This window comes from Pteropus alecto, unplaced genomic scaffold (genome assembly GCF_000325575.1).
Source record: "Pteropus alecto unplaced genomic scaffold, ASM32557v1 scaffold29, whole genome shotgun sequence".
NCBI classification, from domain to species: domain Eukaryota; kingdom Metazoa; phylum Chordata; class Mammalia; order Chiroptera; family Pteropodidae; genus Pteropus; species Pteropus alecto.
In genome coordinates, this window is record NW_006443120.1 from 1,423,191 (window position 1) to 1,450,388 (window position 27,198).

Here is a 27,198-nt window from a genome sequence, read left to right on the forward strand (position 1 = left end):
AATTAGTTAGAGATGCAGAGATTTTATATAAGGAACAATAAGTTTAGATAGTCTTTATATTTTAAGTATTTAATATTTACTTGAAAAGAATTGTTTATTTCTCTAGGTCTGCAAAGAAAACATCTAATGAAGAAAACAAGGTATTGTAAAAAAATAAATTATCAAAAATATTACCTGTAAAAAAAAACATGTTGTAAAAGACAGTGAAAAAAATAGAATCTCTTCCTTTGTGGTAGGGACATTTACTTTGAAAGGTAATTTGGAAACACTCATTATTGATAAAAGTCTCTTTTTGCTAAAAATCAGTTCTTTTAAGAATATCTGTGTTTTTGCTTTTATAAAAAGGTGGATATTTAACACCTCTGTACACTTTGTATATATTATCAACACTTCAGGGACATTTTGAAAAACAATATTATTTATTTGTAGGTCAAAGAACAAATTAATTCCATGGATGAACTCGATGATTTAACTCAGTCTTCTGAAATAGTAGCAAGATATTGTGAGTTGCCTTACTTTAGTTATCAAAAATCTATGTTTCTAACTGAACGACTTGACATGAATTGTAAAGGTAGGACCATAGTATAAATATAAAGCCTTGGTATGTATTCAGTAGTAATATAAGCACATCTTGTCTGCTGCCTTTTGCACCATAGATCTCTGATGTGTTGTAGAGCTATATATCTAAGAAACATGTTTTCTATTAAAATAAAATGAGAGCAGTTGCATGCCCTCTGCCTGGAAGCTAAGATCATCTCCACTGTACTTTTCTCAGTGTAAATGGCAGTGTTTAATGTATTTGTTGACCCTGCTTTTCTCCTACGCTTTCACCCAATGTCGGGTTTCAATAATTTACATTCTAGAATACTGAAATAACCTCAGAACTGTTTTCTCTGACATTCTACCTCCTGGAAATTTGGTCTACATTGCAAGCACCATTATTAAATATTTTTAAATTTCAGATCTCATTATGTTACCCCATTACTTAAAGCCCAGCTATTACATTTCTTTGCTATAAACAAGGTTAAAGGCCATAACCCTCTATCTTCATTTTGTATCATTTCATAACCTTCTTTCCAGCTGTGTCTTAGCCAGTTTCTGATGTTTTTATTCCTGTTGCATAGCTTTTTTGTTATCAATGGCTTAGGTTAGGTAAATTACATGTAAATGAAGTATATGTTTTGATAGTTTTACTATACAGATATAACTCTCTCACCACAATCCAGATAGTTAACCTATCCATCACCCCAAAAGTCTCCTCGCGCCTCTTTATACCCCTTATTAAGAGACTGCCTAATGGTTTTCTAAAATAATTATACCATTTTCCATTCCCACCAGCAGTACATGAGTTCCAATGGCTTCATATCTTTATGAACATTTAATATTGTCAGTTTTCAAATCTTAGCCATTCCGATGGATGTGTTGTGTGTATACCATTATATTTTAGTATTCATTTTCCAATAACTAATAATTTTGAGCACCTTTTCATGTGCTTATTTGCCATTTGTATGTCTTCTTTGTACTGTGTCTAAGTTTGTTGTATTTTTAAAAATTAAGTTTTTGTTTAAAGCATTGTTGTGTTTGGAGCATTCTTTATATATTCTGGATACATTACTTTATCACCTATATTTTTTGCAAGGACTTTCTCCCAGTCTATGGCTTGTCTTTTTAGTCTTGTAATAGCATCTTTTGTAGAGTGAAAATTTATTTTTTTCTTTTGATGAAATCCAATTACCCATTTGTTCCACTATAGATTTTGTTTTTGGTGTTCATATCGAAAAAATCTTTGTATAGCACAAGGTCACGAAATCTTTCTCCTATGCTTTTTTTTTTTTTTTGTAGAATTTTATGGTTTTAGGTCTTTCATTTAGATCTATGATCTGTTTTGTGTTCTTTTACATGTGATGCAAGATATAAATTCAAGTTCATTGTTTTGCATATGGATATCTAGTTTTTCCAGCACCAATTGTTGAAACAGCTCTATTTTCCTTATTTAATGCCACTGTGCCTTTGTCAAAATCAGTTGACCATATATGTGCATGTTAATTTATGTCTTATTGATGTATTATGTCTTATTGATATATTACACTAACTGCATGCCATTTTAATGACTTTAGGTTTATAATAGTTCTTGCAATTAGGTAGTGTTAGTCTTTCAATGTTCTTTTCATGATTATTTTGCTCTTCTAGATTCTTTGCATTTCCATGTGAATTTTAAATCAATTTATCAATTCCAAAAAACAAAATCTACTGATGTTTTCACAACTAGATTTAAATTATTAGATCTGTTGACTCTCCAGATTAAATATGGAGAAGAATTGACTTCTAAACAATATTGAATTTTCAAGCCCTGATCAAAGTATATGCCTCCATTTATAGAGTTCTTTAATTTTCTAAGTAAAATTTTGTGTTTTTTAGTTCACCTTTTGTGAGATTACTCATACATTTTTTTTTACCTTTTCAATGCAGTTCTAAACAATATATCTCAAATTTTAATTTATGATTGTTCTCTGCTAATATAAAAATACAGTTGATTTTTGTATATTGATGCTGTATTCTTCAATTATGTTAAACTCGGTTTATAGTTCTAGTAGCTTTTTTGTAGATCCTGTCAGAATTTCTACGTAACCAAAGGTTGTCAATCTTTTTTTTTAAGCGACTGTTTTACTAAAGATTTGTAAGCATTTAAGACTTGTGACCATTGTGCCATAGAGTAGCTATAGACAATACATAAGTTAATGTATATTAACTTATTTTGTGTATTTTTCTCAAACTGTGTTTACTAAAAGAAACATCCTGACCCACTGGTTGGAGTGTGCTGATTCCTATTGTGTTATCATGTTTTCTGCTAATAAAGACAGCTTTATTCTTCCTTTCCCAGATGGATGTCTTTTGTTTCTTCATCTTGCTTAATTGCACTGAGTAGAATCTCTCGTATAGTGCTGAAAAGAAGGAGCAAAAGCAGTCATTCTTGTCTTGTTCCTGATCCCTTAGAGAAAGAATTCAGTCTTTCACTACACATAGGTTGTTAGCTATAGATCGTCTTATCATATAGAAAAAGTTCCCTTGTGTTCTGTTTGCTGAAATAGATGTTGAAATAGAAATAGATGTTGAATTTTGTCAACTGTCTTAGTTTCACTCTACTGAATATGGTTTTGCTTTTTTAGTTTTTTAACATGACAAGTAACATTAACTGCTTTTTTACTTTGAATAAATGACAGCTTAATTGATTTATAATTCATATATTGTACAATTCATCAATTTAAGGAGTACAATTTAGTAATATTTATTGTTTTCACCGAGTTGTACAACCATTTCCACAATCAATGTTAAGACATTTTCATCACCCGCAATAGAAACCCCAAACTCAATTGTAATTACATTTTAAGACAAATTTAGGATTTTTCTTCTAAGAAGAAATACATTTTTCCTCTTCAGGAGAGAAGGCAGGATTCAGTCCTACATTTCTACTCTGAAAGAGTGCACTTAAACAAAACAAAAAGAAGCTTCATTGCTTATAGGTTTTGAATATGTGTTTAGCAAAATTTGACTTTGCCAGTGGTAAATCGGTCACACTGGGTGCCACAAACATATCCATCTAGTTGTACTCTTAGTGAAATAATCAACAAAATTATTTCAATGAGGCAGTTGATGATGCACTCCTCCCACTCCACTGGAAATTTCCTTCCCTACGATTATAGGATTTGTTTCTATCTTTTAATTAAAAATTTATTTTGAACTGTTGTGGAAAGATCTTTTTATTCATTAAATTTCTTAGTAACATTGTTTAGTAACATAATATAAAGTTCAGGTGTACAGCTATATAATACTACCTCTGTGTATTCTATAGGGTGCACACCACTCGATGTCTAGTATCCTATGGTCAGCATGTATTTGACCCTCTTTACCCTAATTGATTTTTGAGTGTTAAACCAACCCTGGGATAAACCCCATTTGGTCATGACAATTTGTTCTTTTAATGGATTCTTGTATTTGATTTGCTAATGTTTTATTTAAAATTTTTACCTCAAGGCTCATGTGGTATTTTTTCTTTCTTATAATATCTCCATCTGTTTTTGATTTCAGGGTAACACTAGCCTTATAGAATGTGTTGGATTACGCTTCTCAAAGTCGTCTTCTTCTTCTTCTTTTTTTTTTTTAGAGTTTGCATAGAACTGGTATCATTTCCCACTAAAATGTTTGGTAGCATTCACTAGTGTAGCCTTTGGGCCTCAAATTTTATTTATGGAGTGATAATTAAGTAGGACTTCAGTTTCTTTTATAGCTCTAGGGCTGTTTATCTTATCTGTTCTTTCTTGATAGAGCTTTATTAATTTCTGTCTTTCAAAAAATTTACCTGCTTCATCAGAGTCTGATGTCTTCCACATTGTATGTACTGAGTACATATTTGTTCAACGTATGAATGTGTGAAAATGCATACTGCTTTATACACAAAAAGAACTTATATTTTATTTCTACTCTTGTTTTCTCTCTGATGCAGATTCTCCTAGTTTATCAAATATCCAGGATGCAGTTACATCATATGAAAGATTGAAAGAGCTTAGAAACAATCACTGTGAACTCCATTCAGAAAAAATTAAAAAAATGAACACTCAGATAACTGGACTACAAAGGGATCTATCAGAAACAAAAGAAATGAAATCACAGTTAGAGCATCAAAAACTGCAATGGGAACGAGAACTCTGCAATTTGAGGTATTGAACATTTTGGTTTCAAAGAAACATTTGAATATTTACTATTTAAAAACATTTTTTAAATTTTTGAATCATAGGTGACATACATTATTTTTTGATCTGTTGAAGTGACATTGGTTAATAAAATTATATAGATTTCAAGTGCACAATTCAATAATACATTATTTGTATATCTCATTGTGTGTTTATCACATAATGTCAAATCTCCTTCAGTCACCATATATTTGACCCCCTTCACCCTTATGTACCTCTACCTTATGTTCCTTTTTCTTTGGTAACCACTAAACTGGTTGTCTGGGTCCATGATTTTTTGTTTGTTTGTTGCTTTCAGTAGTATATGCCACATATGAATGAAATCATATGATTTTTTCAACTTATTTTGCTTAGCATAATTACCTTAAGCTTTATCTATGTTGTCGCAAATGGCAGTATTTCATGTTTTTTTAAGGCTGGCTTAGTAATATATCGTTGTATATATGTACCAGGTCTTCTTTATCCTGTCAGCCATTGGTGAACACTGAGGTTGCCTCCATATCTTGGCTATTGTAAATAGCACTACAAAGTAAATATGGATGCACATGCCCCTTCTAAGCAGTGCTTTTTGGGTTTCTCTGAATAGCCAGAAGTGGGATTATTGGTTCATTCTTCATAACATGTCTTTGTTTAGCCTTTGTTTTAAAGTCTATTTAGTTTTATATGAGTTATTGCTAATCTAGCTTCTTTTTTAATTTCCATTTTCATGAAACATTTTTCTCACCCCTTTACTTTTAGTCTATGTGAATCATTCAGTCTGAAGTGATCCTCTTGTAGACAGCACATATAAGAGTTTTATTTTGTTATCCATTCACCCATTCCATATCTTTTGATTGGAGCATTTTATTCATTTATATTTAAAGCAATTGTTTATAGATATGAAGTTATTGCAATTTTAGTGTTCATAGTTTTGCTCTATTTTCTTCTCTTTCTTTTTAAAAAGAAAAGTCTCTCTGACATTTCTTGTATACCTGTTTAGAAATGATGAACTCTTTCAGCTTTCTCTTGTCTGGGAAGGTCGTTATCTGTCCTTCAATTCTAAATGAGAGCTTTGCTTGATAGAGTAATCTTGGCTATAGGTCTTTGCTTCTCATCACTTTGAATATTTCATGGAAGACTTTCTGGCCTGCAAAGTTTCTATGGAGACATCAGATGAAAGTCTAATGAGAGCTTCTTTGTAGATAATGGACTGCTTTTCTTTTGCTGATTTTAAGATTCTCTTTGTCTTTAATCTTTGGCATTTTAATTATGATGTGTCCTGGTGTGGGCCCTTTTGGATTCATCTTGTTTGGGACTCTCTGTGCTTCCTGAGCTTGTATGTCTACTTTCCTTACTAGATTAGGGAAGTTTTCCATCACTATTTCTTCAGATAGGTTAGCAATTCCTTGCTCTCACTCTTCTTATTTTGGTACCCCTGCAATGTGAATATTGGTACACTTGTTGTTGTCCTAAAGGCCACTTCAACTATCCTCATTTTTTTGGATTCATTTTTCTATTTCTGTTCTGTCTGAATGTTTTCTGCTCCTTTGTCTTTCAAATCTCTGATTCGATCCTCTGCTTCATCTCATCTACTGTTGATTCTTCCTAAGATATTCTTTATTTCAGTTATTGTATTCTTCATTTCTGACTGGTTCTTGTTTATGCTTTCTATTCCCATTTTTATATTTTCTATCTCTTTGTTATAGTTCTCAATGAGTTTATCTACTCTTCCCCTAAAATCATTGAGCATTCTTACAATCAATGTTTCAGACCTTGTATCTGGTACATGGCTTTTCTCCCTTTTGTTGAGTTCTTTTTCTGGAGTTTGTTCTGTTTATTCATTAGGGAGATATTTCTTTGTCTCTCCTTTTGTCTGCCACTTCTGTTTGTTTGTTTGTTTGTTTGTTTGTTTCTATGTATTAGGTAGAGCTGCTGTTTTTTCCAGTCATAATACAGCGGTCTAATATAGTAGGTTTCCTGTAGGGACCAGTGGCATAGTCTCTCCGTGGTGACTTGAGCTGGGTGTTCTGGGTGTGTCATTTATATGGGCTGAGTGCACCCTCCTGTTGTTGTTAAGCCTTGGTTGCTATTTGCATGTAAATGGAAAGGATTGATCCTCAGTCTGATAGGTTGTGAGAACTGGCTGTGACTACAGTGGAGGTGCTGTTGTGCAGGGGCTGACCCTACAAAACAAGATTTACTTTAGCAGGGTTCAGGTGCCTGCCAATTCTCCCCATTGGGTGTTCTGGTGTGCTCCGAAGCTGGCCATCAAGCAGATCGGTTCTGGGGCCCTTTGAGTAGGGCTCTGTTTCAAGCTAAAATCAGCCATTGCCTGTGCCCTGCTTGGGACCAGTTGGTATGAGCTACAAAGTCATCTGCAGATGGTTGTCATTTATGCTTGGGTTGGAGGTGCCTGGGATAGGTTAAGCATCAGTGAGAGGCCAGCTGACACAAGTTCTGGGCTTGGGGCTGCTTAACAAGAGGTACAGGGTACGTACGTTGAGGGCAGATGTTGCTTGTTTGGGTTTGAGAACCTTTGAGAGATTTTTGGAAAATCTGGAGAATGAGCAAGATAGACCGTTTGTATGGAAAGCCACTGGAAGGAACTTAGGTATGCTCAGAATTTCAGTGGGGTAGGGTCTCAGGGAATCACCAGGGTAGTGCAAACAATGTTTGCCAGGTCGATGGAGACTCAGATATGGTGACCACTGTGTCTGCAGGCTGGGAGAGGGGAAGCCTCAACAAAGAAACAACAATTTCTGGCAGCACTTCTATCTGGGGAAAACTTCCCCTCCAGTTTTTGCCCTAAAACCAGATAATTCAGTTCCTCTCCAAATGTCCGGACATATTTCAAGCTGCTACCTCAGTGCTAGAGCTCAAAGCAAGTGAATCTGTCAGCGAGTAAGTCCATATTTGGACCCTTTAAGAGGAACACCTGGTACTCTATCAACCCTCCATCTCACTCAGGCACAATCATCACCGGTTTTCACAGCCAGAATTAGTGGGGACTTCTCTTCCTGGCTCCTGGACCCTGGGCTGGGGAGCCTGGTATGGGGCTGGGACACCTCACTCTTCAGCAGAGACCTCCTCAGCCAAGATATCCCTCTTGATTTTGAACTGCCACACATGGTCGTTGTACCAGTCGCCATTTCTCACTCTCCTACTAGTCTCGAAGTGGCTTCTTTTGTATATCCTTAGTTGTAGGAGGTCTGTTCACCTAGATTTCAAGCAATTCTCAGTGATGTTTGTTCTGTAGTTTAGTTGTAATTTTGGTATGATCGTGAGAGGAGGCAGGCATGACATCGACCTAGTCTGCCATTTTGACTGGAAGTTGAAGATTAACTTTTATACTACAGATATACAGGAGACGTTTTGTAATTACTAAAATGCTTTCTGGGATTTTATAGGGAAGAAAATTTCTTTAGTATTGTGCAGTATAAAATTCCTGAAAATAATGTCAAGTTTTTAACAGTGTATACTTCTAATAATAAGTTCATGTATATGCTTTCAAATCATCATTTAAATGGCCTAATAGAAGTCCATCATATAAATACCTCATTCTTTAACAAATTGAATTTGGGTTGTTTGTCATTTTTCTGTAGTATAATTAATGATGCAAAGATTATCTCTTATATAAATGTTTTAACATTTCTGATTATGTACTTTGAATGAATTCTTTAATAGAGTATTTTTTGGTTGAAGTATAAGTATGTTTAAAAAAAGGTCTTTAATCCACATTTTCAAAACGTTCTCAAGAAAATTGAAATTCACTTACATCCCTACCAACAGAATCTGAAATGGCTAGTTTTCTCAAGACAGGAAAAATTCCTTAAAGAAACTTTTGCAGTTCTAGTCTTAGTATATGCATGGAATGAAAAGTGAAATGGAAATTGATGACTGATTAGTTTATTCAGCATTATCTTATACATAGATAAAATTAATTCAAAGATCTATGCTGAAAGCAAATATTACACTTTCCTGTTGACTTAATTAATATGAATTCTGCCTTTTTCCAAAAAGGATTTTAAAGTCATTTATAAAATAGACGATAATCAACAAGATAAGTTGAAAGTGTTACAAAAGAAGAAACATAGAGTGTAGAGCGACAAATATTAGACTCCCTACTCTAGTCTTGGATTACACTAGTCAGCAGATGTGTTGTTAAAAGACATCTATAGATGCTGTCTTACACTGTAAATATTTTTTTAGGGGTATCTTATATTTTGTAAAATGGAAATTTTATTTCTAGTGAATATGTAAACTTGCTTATAAACATGACTTCTCTTTTTAATGAGTAAATAAATTAATTATCTGTTTTAATAGAGACGTAAGTATGACTGTGGAAACAAAGATAATTTTCCACACTACCTTTAAGGAATAATTTCAAAATTCCTTTTCTACAATATTTACGAGCATTACTATTGACTAAAAGTAAGTAACGTTTTTTTCAATGCTACCTTTCAGATTATATATATATAATCCTTGGAAAAGATTGAATTCAGAAATAAAAACATGATCTCCAGATAGGAAAAAACTTTGAGAAATTAGAAATTTATTATGGTAACGATCCAACATATGTAGAACCAGATCATGATATAAACTTTATTTTATAACCAAATGAATTTTAAGATAAGATTATTTAACTACAGATTTACCTTACGACAAGAAAAGGAAAAAAGAAAAAATACTGAGATGTTCTATAAAAGAATTAGGGAACAGTTAAGAACAAAAGAAGAGCAATATTGTAAAGAAGTTGAAATAAAACAACAGCTTGAAATCTCTCTTAGAACACTAGACTTTGAATTGAAAACTGTAAGAAACCATTTCAATCAGGTAAATTCATCTTTGCTAAAAAATTTATATTTTTCCATACTTTATCAATATTTTTAATATCTTTTGATTTGTCTATTGTTTAAGTTTAAAACAAACCAAAATGTTATCTCATTCAAAATGTGAATAGTGACATTTGAAACAAAACTGATTAATTTGTTGTAATTCTTGGCATCCAATAGGGGCCCTGTATAAGTTCTCTAAATGACTAAATGGAAGGTAAATTTAGCTTAATTATTAGCATACATGTTAATTTGGGCTTTTTTTTTTTAATGATGACATGCAGACTAACTGGCCTTGAGACTGTGATGGAACTAGTCAAATCTTCCATAAAGAGGCTTTATTTTGTAATACTATAGCTGCCTGTATTTTTGCTGTACGACAAATCTAGCTGTCATTTAAATTCAAATTTGAGTTTTTCATGGAGGATAAAGATCCTTGTACTTAAAATTGCTTCATTCTTTAAATATTTTTTAAGGTTCTACTTTTGAGCTTTTGATTTTTTTCTAATTGTATGAAACTAAAAACCTACTGACATGTATATCTAGGTTGTAGAAGTGCAAAATACCACTCAGAAGCAACTTTCTCGAGAACAGAATGCCAGAATAGCACAAGATGCAATCCTGACCAATCATCTTTGCAAACAAAAGGAGATAGAAATAGCTCTCAAGAAAATAAATTCTAAGGTATTTTGTTTATTCATTTTCAAAAGCATGTGTGTATGTATTTGTGTGTTTATATATTTAAAAACCCAGCACTGTACATATGGGAAATATAGTGGATTTTAAAAGCATACATAGGCATGTATGTATTTGTGTCTATACATATGTGTGTATCATATATACACATACAGCATATATGTATACATATGTATATATATTTATTTTAAGGGGTGATATTTTTGGTCCATTGGATAAAATATATTCTTAATTCAAATCCACTTTATTCCAGCAGTCAAGTGTTGACATTTCCAGTGGTCTCATCCAAAGGGGAGGTTTTTAATATTTTCCATAGGAATTGATGAGCTTTTCAGAATCTAAAATCTATTTGTACTAACAACAATGTTCCCAGGTTTTGGCAATGATTTCATTCCCTGGCTATATTAATAGAAAGGGTAGCTTTCGCTTCCACTGATAATAAGGAGAAAAAGTATAGCCAGTTCAGAGACCATAATTTAGATGTCATTCTCCTGCTTTCAAGAAAATAACAATTTGCTCCAACTAATATTCCTATTTCAGTCCAAGAAGCTTATGAAAAAATAATATGACATGATGTATTCTTAGTGATAATATATTGATAATAATTTTATTTGTAGTAAAAAATAAGTCAGTGTATTTTCCCCTATTTCATATTTATTACCACTTTAAATATTAATTTGTTGTAATTCTTGGCATCCAATAGGGGCCCCGTATAAGTTCTCTAAATGACGAAAGAGGAAATTAAAGTTATTGTAGCCACAAATAATCTCTTGATTTTCTAAGAAGAGCTCTATGAATTTTACCTTATTTACCATGAGCTTTTTTAAATATATGCTTCTTTGTATTTATATATTTACACTAGAGAAGCAGCTGTGGTTTGGTGCAAAAGCACTAATTGTAGAGTCAGAAGGCCTGGGGAAAATCTTGAACTGTCTTATCTTTTTAACCTCTCCATTCCAGATTATGCTAACTGAGTTCTTTGATGTATATAGAAGTGCTTAGTGCAATGCCAAGATTTATCAGTTGTTAATAGATATGATTTTTATAACTGACTAAAAGTATTAGAAAAGTAGAATGTGTATGGAATAGTCCTAGGGGAAAAAAAATTAAGAAATAGGATCTGTCCAAATATATGCAGAGTTAATATGTTTACTGTAGGGTAGCTGTATATCGAGACTATAAACTCTATTTTTAAGTGTAGTCAGATATATTAACCTTTTATTTTAGGTCTTCTAGGTTTTTTGTCTTTCCAATTATGAGACTTAAAAATTCTTCTATGATTTCTTTTCTACATTCATAGATTCAGTGTCTTATGTTAAATTTTTAAACTTTGGGTATTTTATGCTTATATTAAGTTGGAGGACTTGAACCAACTTAATTTTTTTTCCCAATGGTATATCCACATACTAAAACCTTTTCATGATATATATACATACGTTCTTCTTTAATTTCAGGGAATACCATGATATATCATTTCATTGAGTGCTAGCTACAAGTCTTCTTTATTTTCCTTAGGTTTCTGATACTCATGAAAAAGAAAAAGATATGTTGCATGAAAACTACATGTTGCAGGATGCAATTGCCATGCTAAGACTGGAAATAGACACAGTAAAAAATCAGAAGCAAGAGATGGAACAAAAGTGTTTGGGGGACATTATACTTGTACAAAAAAAGAACAACCGTCTTCAAAAGACCATAAAATTGTATGAGAAAACACTAACAAAAACAATATTTCAATATAATGGACAGCTTAATGTTCTGACAGCTGAGAAGTCAACACTAAACTCTCAACTTGCGAAAGAGAAACAAAACAAAGAAAGACTGGAAACTGAAGTTGAATCCTACCGTTCTAAACTGGCTAGTGCTATACATGATTATGAGCAAAGCCAGATGTCAAAAAATGACCTAGAACTTACTTTCCAGAGAGGAAGACATGAATGGTTTCATTTTCGGGACAAAATGAACTTTGATATGTCTCACCTGAAAGATAAAAATGAGATTCTTACTCAACAACTTTCTAAAGCTGAAAGTAAATTGAATAGGCTAGAAACTGAGCTCCATTACACAAGAGATACTCTCAGAGAAAGGACTTTGGTTTTAGAACATATACAAGCAGACGAAAGCCAAACACAGTGTCGAAAGAAGGAAATAGAATACAAGTATCAACATGAACAAGGTAAAGCGAACGAACGCACTGGAAAGCAGGAATCCTTAGAGGAGAGATTATCTCAGCTACACAACGAAAATGTGATGCTTCAACAGCAAGTAGATGATGCTCACGGCAAAGCTGACAATAAAGAAAAGACAGTAATTAATTTCCAAGAACAGTTTCAGGATATGATAAAAATACTTCAGGCCGAAAGTGAAAAAGAAAGTCATATGCTAGAAGAAAAAAATCAGGAGTTAATCAATGAATTGCATCATTTGAAAGAAAGAATGTATCAGCATGAAAATGATGAAGAAAGAGAGGTAATTATCCAGAAAGATAAATATTTTTCAAAATTTCTGAAAGAAAATTCCAAGTAATATTTGATTATGTCTAAATAGTGAATCTAGTTAAATTTTCAACACATACAGATTGTAAATGTTTTTCTAAGCAGGACAGGATTCCTCTGTCATTCTACTCCCCTCTGTGGGAGACGCTACCAATGATTTAAGGTCAGAAGAGTGTATTGTGAACCCTAAAGTTGGAGCATTGAGGTAGATGCACCTACCGACTAGTTCTTTTCAGTCACAGTACCTAGGTCCATGCTTTTTCATTTTACAGATATATGTATAAGAGAAAATAAAAGATTGTGTTGATAGCCCTTCTTGTTGCTGAAGAAACTTTGAAAATTATTATTTTTCTAAACTTCGTATAAATTAGTCACATTGTGTTAGCATACTTTTCATATAAGCGTCCAGATAATATGTTGCTAAGGAGTCTTTCTTGTCTGGAATGCCAGGAGTTGTCACCTTACAGTTTCATAAAGAAATCTATTAAGATATCAAAAATGTTAAATTTGTAAGCATGACCAAAACTAATTAAGCTTATGCAAAAACAATGAGGGATTTTCTGTAGAGTCCTATAGAAATGAGTTATGATTATGACACAGATTTATTAGCCACTATAAAGCTACCTTGTGAACCAAAAATTTTAATTAGAGACAGATTTCATCCAGATTAATCAATAACCCTAACAAATCTAAAAGGTTCTCATCTCATGACTCCCCAGGCCAGATCTTACATGGATTAAGGTATTTCATCCACACAATGTTGAGGTGAGGAATATGGATTGGGAAGAGGAGGGATCTCTAGCTGACGCAAGCCTTCAAACAATGTAGTTGAGTAAGCATCTGAAAGGAACTTCAGAAGAAGACTTCAATAAGCCAGGTCAAGTCTCTATGGAATAGAAAATGACTCAATAAAAACGCCAGTAATTGATAGTCTGACACTTGTGAAAAGCTTTTACATTCTTAGAGATTAACAGGGCAAAATATACTGGCCAAAGTCCTGAGGGGGTGCTCCCAAGATCAGTAAATAACACTACACTCAAAGCAGCACCAATAATATTCAATATAAAATGTACAAGATTAGCTAATCCATACTGAGCAATTATTTAAGCGTATGTGGTTGAGGATATTGCCTGTGAGGAGTTAGAAGGGAGTAAAAAAAAGAACAAAAGACCTCAGTGATGGGTTCAAGGCTTGACATACAGTTTAGGGAATCTGGTTCAAAGCGTTGAGATGTAAGAAACTCTGAGAGAATGTAAAAGAGGAATAGAAAGGGTCCAGGACTGAACATCACAGCTGCCGTTGTTTAAAAACAATTTGGGGTTTAGAGGAGCAGGGAAGTGTAGTTACTATTGTCAATTACTGCTGAGAAGTAAAGCAGGATAAGGATGAAGAAAAAGATGACCTCAAAGAATTTTTAGTGCAATTATAGGATTGAGAATCAGACTCATGAAAAAAAAGAGACTAAGTGATGAAAATATGAATATGTAGATGAGACCATTCACTTAAGAATATTAGAATTCTGTGGAAGGAGATAAACAGGATTATAGAAAAAGCTACAAGAATCAAGAAAAAGTTATGTATTTATATAATATAGTGAAGAATTAAACTTTAAAGAGAAAACTATTAAATAAAAAGGGAAATTGAAACATAAATGAATACTTACAGTGAATGACAGTCTTTGTCTCATCTGAAAGTCAGATTATCATTATAACGTAATGGGAACATATTTCGGTTATTACACTGACTAGTAGTTTTTCAACTATTAAAATTCAAATCATATGTCTCCTTGCCAATCTTTCTTATCCTCTAAGCAGAGGGAGCGTTTTAAAGCTGATACCTGCCTCGTTGATATTGAAGGGAGAAATCCAAGAAAAATTTTTATTTCTGTCCTAGTTATCTGCTTCTTCTCATTAGCATTGTTTGTCATTATTAAATTGATCTTAACATGTATTAGATTCCACTTTAAAGGCGACTACAGGCATACCTCAGTGAGGTTCCCGGTGTGGTTTCAGACCCAAGCAATTAAGCATGATCACAATAAAGTGAGTTACAAGAACTTTTGGTTACCCAGTGCATATAAAAGTTATGTTTACACTATGCTTTAGTCTACTGATTCTGCAATAGCATCATGTCTTAAAAAACAATATACATACCTTAATTAAAAAACATATTATTGCTCAAAAATGCCAACCATCAAACTAGCCTGTTGGAAAAATGGCTCCAATAGACTTGCTAGATGCAGGGTTGCCACACACTTTCAATAAGTAGAGAACTGCAATATCTGTGATGCACAATAAGGAAAGTGCAATAAAACAATGTATGTCAGTAATTTCTACTATATGAGTTATGTTTCTTATTATCTCTTTTTTAATCCCAAAAAGGTTTATCTGTTTTTTCCTGATGAACTGTCCAAAGTTTAGTGCCTTAAATAGACAACATTTACTTTGTTCACAAATTGACACTTAGGTATAAGTGCAGCCAGGACTTATACCTAAGCTTGTCTCTGTGCCCCTCAGCTTCAACTGGGGCAGCTGGCTGGTGCCTGGAATCATTTGAAGGTTTGTTCACCACCATGTCTGGTGATTGATGCTGACCATTGGTTGGAACTTTGGGAAAGACAGCCAGAATACCTACGCTGGAACACCTGGGCTCTCATTATGGACCTCACTACATGGGGGCTGAGTGCCAAGGTTAAGCAGCTTGAGATACAGAGCCAGGCAGAAGCTGTGTTGCTTTCTCTAAACTGGCTTAGGAATTCACACAGCATCACTTTCACCACATTCTGTTCTTTAGGAGCAAGTCACTAAGGTTGACCCATATTCTACCTTGTGTATGGAATGAATATTTCAAAAATATATGGACACATTTAACAATAAGCTTAATCTAACCACTGGCCATAATTGTTTCTATGCCTCCCATGTGAAAAAATACACCAATCTCTACCTAATACCACTACAGTTGTCAATGATTATGATGTCAGGCTCAGGCCCAAGTCCAAGATTTTACCATCTTAATCAGGTGTAGACAGAGATGAAGTGCCTAGGGTGTGGTTGCTGGAGTAAAGCCCCCTAGGGTACAATTCCTTTCAGTATGAAGACGTGAGAACCAAAGAGACAAGTTATCTGCCACCCACACACCCAAAATTCTTCTAAACGACTAAAGACTCCCATTTGGAAATGGAAAATGGGAGGCACACTCAGCCATAGAAATTCTGAAATAAAGCCTGAGGTGAAACTACAGTGCTTTGATGAGGACTTAGTCTTAGCCTCAGAATAGCCTCAAGGCTAAAATCCTCTAAAGGTTGGTCATGCACATGTTTGGCAGCTGAAGCTGGGACGTTAGCTGAGGCCGTCTCAGTTGGAACATCTATAGGAGAACTGACTGTGTGCCCTGGGCTTCTTCATTCTTCACAACATGGTAGCTGGGTTCTAGGGTGAGCTTCTCTAGAGATAGAAAGTCAGATGGAAGTTGTATCACATTTTCTAATCCAGACATAGAAGTCACACAGCGGATCTGCCATATTCTATTCACTAGAAACCAGTTACTTACTAAGGCCATCATGCATTTAATAGAAGGAAATTTTATAAGTATCAAAGGATTTGCAGACTTGTTTTGAAAATACCACATCTACTCACATTTTTTTTTTATGAAATAAGCATTGTATCTAAAGGCAAGTAGTTCTTTTCAACTCAGTATCATTGAATTTACAGCAAAATTATTGTTGTTGTAACTTTTCTTTAGTATGTTCACTTATTTTGTGTGATGTAATAAAGGATTACAAGATAATGCTATTGAATTCAGGCATTTTTTTCTGTTTGACAATATGTGGGAGTCATCCCACTAAATTTTTATACCAGGAAATGTGATTCATCCATAATACTGGAAATCATTTCTTCACGGAATCAAATTTAAAATTAGCACAAAGCATTTGTAGTTTAGTAAATGGCTTGTGGCAGAGAATCCATATTTATAAGATTCATTAATCAGAGTCTTATTTTAAAAGTCTTATTTTGAGTGGCATTTATTGACTGAGGCCTAAATTACTCCATATGATAACCCTAAACTTCTTTAAAAATTATCGACTGTTGGATGGGGGAAGAGGTGAGAGACTTTCTACTAAAATGTGATTTATAATCATTTTATGGAGGAAAGATGTGATAAGGTCAGGCAAGAAATTATGGAAAATCAAGTGTGGATTATCTGCGGCAAAGACGATGACAGGAAAGGATGTGTTTTTGTGCCTCCTGGTCATTTTAACTTTGTTTCTGATTCTGCATAATTCAAGGTTCCACATTCCAAGACTCCACCACAGTACAGATCACATTTCATTGCAATTGAATTTATTTCATAAGTTAATACTTGTTTTTGAGTTAAGTTATTCTCATAACCAAATTCTATTATCTTATTCATGCAGAGTGGTGATTTTCCAGCAAAACTGGAAACTGCATCTTCAAAATGTTTACGTCTAGGTGAAGAAAATCAGTTTCTCCATCAGCGGTTATTATCCATGAAAGAAATACAAAAGAAATGTGGAAAACTAGAGAATGAAAACAAGAAGTTGAAACAAGAATTAGTAAACCTTAAGAGTCACATAAAAAAGAATATGGTAAAATACAGTGAAGTTGAACAGTATAAACAAGAGATTGAAGAAAGAGCAAGACAGGAAATAGTCGAAAAATTAAAAGAAGTTAATCTCTTTTTACAGGTTAATTATTTTGCTCTTTAATGTGCTTTAATTCATTTCACTGCACATTACATTTTGGGTACTCACACTGTATGTGTTTCCTCTACTTCCCTTAATAGCAATTTGTTTTGTAGATTTGTGGAAGAACGAGGCATTTGTTTCTCCCTTTAAATATTTCATTTTCCACATTTCACCAAAAATATTGATCTCAGAATGTTTCTCCCTGGAGAATCATTTTATTTTCAGACCTGTTGATATGAAATAAGAGTATTAGAAATAAAAGAACATTTGTGATTTAAAAATTGTACCATTCTCTTTATTAAATATTATTGTTCAATTTTTAACATTTTAAATTGATGCTGTTCTTTGAATTATCAGGGAGCAGGAGACTAAAAGTAGACTATTTGACTTTATTTTCATAATTCAGATTTAATTCAGTTGACATTGTTGATACATATTTTATACTTAGGTTTTTTTTTACATTTCAAGTTGCTCTCTGAATCACTGACTCAGAACCAAAGGAAATGAATATACTCTAATTATTCAGGATATACTTATTTCAAATGATTCCTTTTTATTTGCATTAGGCACAAGCAGCATCTCAAGAAAACTTACAGCAGTTAAGAGAGAAAAATAATGCTTCAATAAGAAGTCAAATGGAACTCAGAATTAAAGATCTGGAATCTGAACTCTCCAAAGTAAAAACTTCTCAAGAAGATTCTAATAAAATGCAATTGGAAACATATAAGCAACTCTACCTAGAGGAACTGAAAGTTAGAATGTCATTGGAAAGTAAACTAAATGTGTAAGTCAAAGCATGGAATCAGAGAAAATAAATTTAGCTCATAATTTGCCTCTAAAGCATAATTTTTAATGAACCAGGTTCACGAGATTAGTATAAAGTGAAAGCTAACTAAATATAATAATCTTGGAAAATTATGTCAGAAAACAAACTTGCCTTTAAATGTTAGTCCAGGACAGTTTGCATTTCTGCTCCATTTTTGTTTTGACATGACTATTTCCTCCCCTTTTTATATTTTCATATAGTAAACATGATCTAGTCTTTAAGCTAAGTGTTTTTGAAGTTTTATAATTTAGATGGCAATATTATTATAAAATTTTCTGTCTGAATTCTGCTAAGTAGCAATTTTAACGAGTTTAATTATTTTTTTGAAGACAACAGCTTAAACCCAAAAGGTTAGGTGCTCTGAACATTCTGGCTCTTGGTAAATGTACAAAGATTGTGATCTTTGTTATAATCACTAGAGGGTGTCTTGAGAAAACTGATCCTTTCTAGTTTTTCTGGCATACCTAATGGCATACACATGAAATAGGGAAAAATGAGCACAGGGGTAAAGTGCCCTATAATTGACAAAATGGCTAAAAATAATAAGGTGGCCTCTCTGAGGATGGGGGTGTGGGTTGTAGAGGACAGAAAGGGCAGATCCCACTGCCAATTCTTTGGTAAAGATGTGATAAGCTAATTGCCTCTGGAGTTGTTTTGGTTCATTTTGATCATCAACTAGGCTATCTGGTCTCCCCTAGAGGCTGTTGCTCTAAATTATGTCCAGTCCAAATGGTTAATTTCTCCAAGATAATGAGTATATGGTACAAGAGTGGGGAAAACACATGTTTGGAAATGCCTTAGAGGGATTTTTTAAAAATCTCTAAACTGGTTTATTACATATGCCTAATGGTACGCTCAAGAAGCTCGTAAGTACAGCCATTCCTGAAGGCACCAAGTATCACGTGAGAAGCTGTCTGCATCACTGATCGCCATTCCTCTCCCCTCCCTACTTTGAATTGATTATTAGTTAGTAATCCCCCTAGAAACCTATGTACTTGTTCAGAACAATTGTAAACCTATACAGGTATATAGGGGTCTGCTCTGACATATTTTCAGTATTAAAATTCTGTTAGGTAAGAAATTTCACTTACTATTATGGCAACTTAAAAAAAAATGCAGGTCATTAGGGAAGAATGAAATACTAAGCCTGTGTTTTTTACAATCTTCACAGGAAAAATGAAAAGCTAGCAGAGATCAGTTCCGAACTTCTAGAGAAACAGCAGAGCAGAACTTTACTCTGCACTGATATTACAAGGCCAGTCCTGGAGCCACCAGGTGTTGGAAGTCTTAATCATAGTCTCATAAGCCATAGAAATCTTGCTCCAAGAGTAAACTTGGTGACTTCTGCCTCAACCCCATGGACTTCAAATAATAGCATGGACGCTTACTTTACCAAGGTTGGTTATATTACCTTCTTTCCCTTGGGTTTCAGATTTCTGATTATGTTTTGTTGATAATTTGGTGAAATGCTGAGTTGTTTCCTTGATGAATGCACACTAAGTAAAAGTCATAATTATGTGTGCTAATAAAGAAAGGAGACAGAAACTTTGTAATATTTCTGAAGTCCCTGAATCTCTCATGTTCAAGAGGTACCTATCATTAACTATTCAGTAAACATAACTAATCAGACACACTTTCAGTTTCATGAAAAGCTGTCTTTATATTCAGTTTTAGAAATTACAATAGAGTAAAATGGAATACTTGGTGATGCTTTGGGTTACTTTCTAAGTGATTTTAATTTGGTGATGGTTCAAAACAATTTTAAAATTCTGGTGCACCCCAGGTACTTCACCCTTAAGCATTAATGAATAATTGACTTGCACACCCTTAACCATATATGGTCTTTCTTTTGTTTTCCAAAGGTTGGTGGTTTAGGCCAGTTTTTGTTTTCTCTCACCTGTGCTACCTGAGCCTCCTGGGTCCAGGTGTGGGGGCTTCGTGGTGGGCTTGGGAGCCCTGGTCTGAGTAACCAGGGTGGTGGGTATCGCTGCTGTATCCAGGTCCCCAGGGTCTCTGGGCACCACCACTGGGGGTGGTGATGGAAGATGGGGCTGTGACAGAAGATGGTTAATAAGCCCCTATGAGCTGCTACATGGTTCTCTATGGCCACTGGGAGAACTGTGCTCTGGCCTGGAGCCTGAGGACTTGTCTCTGCTACTGCTACTAGTCTCTCTAGTGATGCAAACACTGCTGTAACTGGGGAGGGATCTGGGTTCCTGGGGAGGCAGGGGATGCTGTGGCCACCCCTTTGACCCTCTGGTGGGCTGTGTTGTGGGAGAAGCACCCCAACTCCTCTGCCAATATTGCCTTTCTTAAGGCTGCAAGCTCAGACTTGTCTGCCTGGAACTGCAGTTATGGGCCTGTCCCTGTCCTTCCCCCATCCTGCCTCCCTACACATTCCAATATACCCACCTTCCCACCTCCTGATGTGTGGATTTTTTAGGCATCCTAGTGTGCTGAGCAGAGGAGCCTTTGTTGGATTATAGATGTCTGACTAGTTGCAGATTTAAGGGAAGTACAAGTGGTTGTCTCAATTGGCATGGTGCTGATATCACTTTCTAAAATATCCATTTCAATCAGTGCCATTGGTTTATGATTTGGATGCTGTTTTGAGGGTCTTCTCAATTCAAAGAAAAGTAGCATAGGACTGTGCTAAATGAGACTTCAGCCCTGTTTTTGGATTGGGCTGCATCATAATAAATCACAGGAGAGTAAAGCTAAGGAGAGTACAGCCTTTGGCCAAATAGGGTCTACGTGCTTTGAAGTGGTGAAACTGGACTACTGGGTACCAAAGAAAACGAATGTCAGATACTTCTATAAATTGTTAAGCATGATGCACACTTAAAAGATTCTTATTAGTTCTCACCAGAAAAATTAGATATAGCATTATTTTACAAGGTGAAGATGAAAGAGTATGTAAATGTAAAAGCAATTTAAGAGAAGATTTTTTGCAGAAATATTTCCTTGTTTAATTCTTTTGTTCAAAAAGATGTGTTTATTATTTTAAAATATTTCTAGATCAATTGAGAAATAGTTTATTTTAAACTTAATGTTGTAGTTCCAAGAGATATATAGTTCCCTTGTGGGGCATTGGTTGTCCGATCACGCCAGGTTTAGTCAGAGAGATTATAAAGCAGCACTCTGTCCATATCCAGACATAGGTCTCCAACATCACTACAGAACACCTGGAAGAACTTTTTATACAGCTAGTCTATACAGAATTCTTAGACGTGCAGAAAGAAGGTGTCTTCTAGAGTTGCCTATATTTTAATGAATGCTACTAGGAAAAAAAGTACTCTGAGAGCGGGTAACATCCCATCTAAAATGATAGAAAGGAGTGGTTTTTTTAATAGGGCACTACAAAACAACCACGTTCTGAAGATTTTTAGCTAAGATTCTTGAGAGTCAAATATTAAAAAGAGCATAATATTGAATGTGTTTATCAGTCACCTTTATTTGCAAGGTTTTAACATTTTGGACTGTTTCTACTATGAAGTTTTAACATATTCAGCCTTGTATTTCTAAATTTAATGACAGTAATGATAATAAAGTATTGCTCTAAGTCTGTGATTTCAGTTGTACTGGTAGTTGAAGCAAGTTTTCTCCATGTTCATAACACTTAGGTGTATGGCCTCTGTCACCAGTGCATGAAGTTTGGCCTTGCCCATGCGATACCGCTGTAGTGGTACAGGTCACTACTTATCTGTTTTGCTAACCTTTACCTTCATTTTTCAAATTCTAGTTAAATCCTAGGATGTTAGTCCGATATTTCAGAATTAATTTTACACTTTAATTTGATTGTGTTATTTAATTTTATTGTCATAAAAAAGTTAAAATTAGCCTGAACAGATATGTCACTAGTTATTTGATCACTAGTGATATATTACTAATTAGATTTTTCTTACAAATAGAATGTTTTTCTAAGAACTGAAAATTTACTCCAGACAATTTTATAACAAATAAAACTTCTCTGGTTTCAAAAGTTTTTATGTTCAAGGCTTTTAGTATTTGTATGCCTAATGCCATGCATGGCCACAATATTTATGCAATAAATGGTTTTTAAATAGATTTTAAATAGGAAAATTCAATTTTACATTGATTGATTTTGGACTTTTCATCTATCGCTGACATTTTAAGAAATTTTCTAGTGAGTGAGGTTTTTTTATGTCTCAAATGTCTATTCAGTATAGCAACTCTTATTCTAAATATGGTTATATAAATACATCAAAGCTAAAACAGTTAATAATTAAGACTCTCGGATGTCAGAAGCATGGCAGCATGAGGGGTTCCCTTGATCTCTCCCCTTGAGGTGATAACAAGGTGAATAGCTATAATCCAAGGGAAGATTCCCAGCCTAACACATGAACACTTCTGAGAGATATGCGCATCAGAGCATCCGAAGTGGGTGAATCGGGCCATCAGTTCCACGGGTCAATATTTCATTTTGCCACTTCTGCAAATGCTCCACAGTCATTTCATCTTTGGAAAGATACAGATAATTGATCAACTTCTTCCTATTCTTCATTCATTCATTATCTCTGGACTCAATTTTTCAGCTCCTAGATCAACCAATTTTTCCTCAGTTCTTGGCTCTGCTGCAAAATACATGTTTTTAATATACACAAACTGACAAGTGCATTTCCTTCATATATTAACCTATTTACAAATGAATAATGAATTGCAATGATTTATATGGGTAAAGTTGCTTGATTTTATGTCATTATATTTATTTTTATAACATTTATCATGAGAAAGATATCAAATTTTAACTGAAAAGTATCAATAGTTAGTGAAAATATATTAATTTAGGAAATGTATATGCGTGTGGTGGTATGTATGTGTTTATCAAATTGGTTTCAAAAGAAGAATTGAACATTATTTTTTAATCTGTAGTCTAAATCTAATAGAAAGATAGGCATTCAGTAAATTATCATAGAATGAATGAACATACATATATTTGTATTTTATTGTGCTTTGCTATTGTTAGCGGCTCACTGTTTCTTTTCCTAAAATGTTCCTTTTAAGAGAGAAAACTTTAAAGTAGGAGTTGCTTTGAACAAGGTACATGAATTATAAAGTCAAGGAAGAAGAAAACATTTCTGTACATGTTGTGTAGTTATCTTTTTTGTTGGAGCCTTTGTGATGTAGATGGCAAATGACACTCCTCTTCCCCTTCTGAGCCAGAATGTAGGAGTCAGGAAGGTGGAGATCACTTTACTCACTTTGTTACCTACACATACTAAGGACGTAGAGGGTGTAGTTTAGATGTGTGGCCACAGCGGGCTTCCAAACACTGACCTCTCTCCCCAAATCAAGGAATTCCCCCCACAGTTGTCAGCAGAGGAAACAATGCTTGACACCTGTCTCAGGGGCAGTCTGCTTACTGCAAAGATGAGGGCAGATTCGACTACACATTACTGTGGGAAAACAGATCCTTTCAAAGATGAGATCTGAAACCAAGCAAGCATTTCTTAAAGGTTCCTTCTCTCAAATTCAACCATTTGGAAAATTTTCCCTTCTTATATGAGGAAAGTAGAGAGAGTATAAGTCCTCATGTGGGAAACTGAGGCCTGAGAAATGAGGTAGGTACTTCTGTGATTTCCGACTGAGCTGGAACTGTAGTTGAAATTAAGCCCATGTCTTTAGTACATAACAACTAATGATGAGAGGTTGGACAGAAGTATGCTAGATGGTAAAAAGTAGTCTGTTTAGTGTTTTCAGTTTTGCTATAGATACTCCGCAACATGGATAATTATTTAATTAATTTTGGTAAACCAAGGTCATTTAGGAGGGAAATTAAGTGTTTTTTAAAGAGTCAAATTCCTCAGTTTAAGCCTGCTTGGTTTACCAAAAGATATTCCCCTTCACGTTCCCACTCCTGTGGTTAAAAAATGTGTACTTTGTAGATTGAGTGTATTTACTGTGCATACTAGGAGTTACGGTATTAATTTCTGGTCCATTATTTTTATTCATGACCTTAAAACTTATAATTTAGTTAGAAAGCCATGTGTCTTATGCCTAAACATTTATGAGCTACATGACCAAGTTTTACATATTCTTTTTCTCTGAGTTATAGGTAAAAATCTATGTAATTTTCCTGAATACAGGAAAGTAGCTGGCATAGAACTTTAGGTTCATTAAGAAGACCCAAAGCCCATTCCTGGCCTGCCCTAATAGGTTTTATGTAAAATTAGAGACTTTGACTAAATCATGGACTATCATTCTTTAAAAAATTCTTTTCAAAAACTTGAACTGTTCTTTGTTTTAAAATGATTGCATGAAATTTTATTATATAAAACAAAGACAAATGGAGCTGACTAGCTAAAGAAGTGAGAGACTCTGACGCTGTGTAATCTTGCACATGTCCCCAGTGGAACCTTAAATTTCTATGGAACGTAGTTGAGAACAACCATTTATGAGAAAATCTTTCTCAGTAAAACTTCTTAAATTAAAATTACTTAACATGTTGTTTTCTTTTGTATGATTTTCTCACCTTTCTATACTTTTGATAAGTGGAAAAGTATAAATCAAATTGCAGATGTGGCCTCCTCATTAATGTTGGACTTCCAGCTCCATCCACTATCTGAACGCGATCCTCACTTAGATGTAAACATAAAGGCCATGGAAGTAAATATTTAGAAATAGTGCTTTAGGGGGCAAAGGTAATAAAATTACATCACTAATTTCTTAATGGAATTCATGAAAAATGTGATTTACATTTCATATATTGTTTTTGAATGGTAACACAAAATTGTTTCAATAAAGGTCTCTCCCTTTGTCTGGTATTGAGTTCCTGATTTTACAAGGCCTTTCTAGTAATGATGTCACATTATTCATTTTATAAGACCTGCCCTTCATGCCACTGTCAAAAAAGGTGTTATGGAAAACAGTCTAATAATAATGGGAAACAAGTTAGCCAACAAATTTGTTTTCACATCTAAACTTTGGAGAGGCATTGTCATTGTCGCTACAGTATTTATTATCTTCAGTATACTATTTTAAACTCTGTTTTGGGCATTGAGTGAGAGGATACTTTTTATAAGAAAGGTCTGAAGGAAAATACTCTAGATGGGGACACTTGTAACATAGTTTGAAATATTCTGACACATCTCATAATTAAGTAAATGATGACTATAATTATTGAACGTTTCAAAAATTGGCCTTAATTTGTAGAGAGGAAACAAAGTTGCAATTAAAGGATTATATATTGTTTTTGTTGTTTCTAACTCTAGAGAGTCATCAGTCAGAAAGTAGGTTGAAAACTGACTCTAACCATTATTTCTCCCTTGTACAAGTAGATTTTCTGAAATCTTTTGTTCCATGTAAAGAAATGTTTCAGTTCTAGTACACAGAGAAAAATAGTTTTACATATTTTTTGCGAGTAGAATTTGCATGTAACATAACATTATCACTTTCATCATTTTACTTTCAAAAATTAATAACAGAACATATCTTATTTTAATTTACTAAAAATGTAAGGATGGAAAGATTATATTATGGAAAACTTAATTAAAATGAAAAAAACTGATTAAACATATAAAGGGCAGGATTTCTAAGAATTGCAAAATAATGCATTCAGTATAAAGGAAGACTTCACCTACTTAAACTTTTACTTAAGCTTCTTCGTACCAATCAGATGATACATCGCCCTTCTAAACTTATATTTATTCAGTAGACCATATCGATTGTACTTTTATCAGATGAATCTAAATAACATTACATATATATGTTCTCTATTATCTAAAATTTAAAAAGTAGAAATTTATTTTATTTATATGATAATTCTATGTATGTAATCCCCAAGTTAGGTCTAGTCTCTCAAAGTATTATTTAAAGAGCATATTACATAAGTTATATATCATTCCTACAATAATGTCTCTATTTAAATTAAATAATAATATTTGCTTTATCTCAGATGTGGCAGGAGATGAATAAAATGATAACTAAAGAATTCAAAGAAGGTATGTTGCCAAAACTTATTAATTCAGTTTCGATATCTTTGATTTCTTATATGAGCTGTAAATAGTAAACAGAATCGCATATATGTTTGGATAATAGATACTACGTTAAGTATTTTCTTCCACATAGCAAATGGAAAATGTGAAAGCATAAACATTCATAATGAAAAATACACTTATTCCTCATTTATTTATCATGTTCCATAGCTTGTTAAAAACCTCAAAGGTCCAGGTATCTCTTTTTATTTCTGGTTACCCCCTTTCTTTCCTCTGCCATCCCTATGGAACTGTCAACCTGCACACTGAAACCACTGTCAGAAACTGAGCTTCATCAACTTCTCATGCTTTTCCTAGTATTAGATAAGGCCCCAAATCAGACTCATCAAGAAATACTTAGCCAAGCCATTACAGTTCCTATAGCTGTCACTTGCTGGATGACATTTCCATCTCCAGTCATTGACTTGTCTTTGGTTTACCTTTTGCCCTGAAGAGAGAAAATCCAAATTCCTTTGCATGGAATAAAAACATTAGGATTAATTTAGTTCTTCCCTAATAATTCAGCCTTATCTCTTGCTCCTTACCTTATTCTGCTCCTTTGCTCTAGCATCTAGCCAAACTGGACTACTTCTAATTCCACAAATGTTTTCCCTCATCACTCATCTTTGTATCTACCTCTTCCCTCTATCTTACATACTATTTCTTGTCCTTCAGTTATCAACTTATATATCACCTCCACCAAAAAGCTGGCACAATACTGGAATGTTTCTTCTGTTTGTTCCAATAGTGTCTTGTTTTATGTTTGTCATGGCATATATAACTCTGAATGAAAATTGTCTGATCATCTGTTTTTTCGGTTTATACTATATGATTGTTTAGGTGTAAACCATGTCATCGTCATCTCGTAACTCCAGTGCTTGTCGTACTACCTTAACACACAGTTGTTGAAAAAATGAATGAAG

General features: G+C 34.0%; 1 protein-coding gene across 1 annotated transcript in view; it reads left to right on the forward strand.

Moving 5' to 3' along the window:
• The window catches only part of LOC102878602 (ankyrin repeat domain-containing protein 26-like), a 115,418-nt gene that overhangs the window by 81,191 nt on the left and 7,029 nt on the right, over positions 1-27,198 (forward strand). Inside the window, exons 19-29 of the mRNA XM_025040539.1 lie at positions 107-140; positions 430-571; positions 4,502-4,715; positions 9,377-9,560; positions 10,106-10,243; positions 11,771-12,777; positions 14,705-14,792; positions 17,165-17,455; positions 18,022-18,239; positions 19,453-19,678; positions 26,197-26,242. Coding sequence (XP_024896307.1) covers positions 107-140; positions 430-571; positions 4,502-4,715; positions 9,377-9,560; positions 10,106-10,243; positions 11,771-12,777; positions 14,705-14,792; positions 17,165-17,455; positions 18,022-18,239; positions 19,453-19,678; positions 26,197-26,242 — 2,588 coding nt within the window. The remainder of the gene's footprint in view (positions 1-106; positions 141-429; positions 572-4,501; positions 4,716-9,376; positions 9,561-10,105; positions 10,244-11,770; positions 12,778-14,704; positions 14,793-17,164; positions 17,456-18,021; positions 18,240-19,452; positions 19,679-26,196; positions 26,243-27,198) is intronic.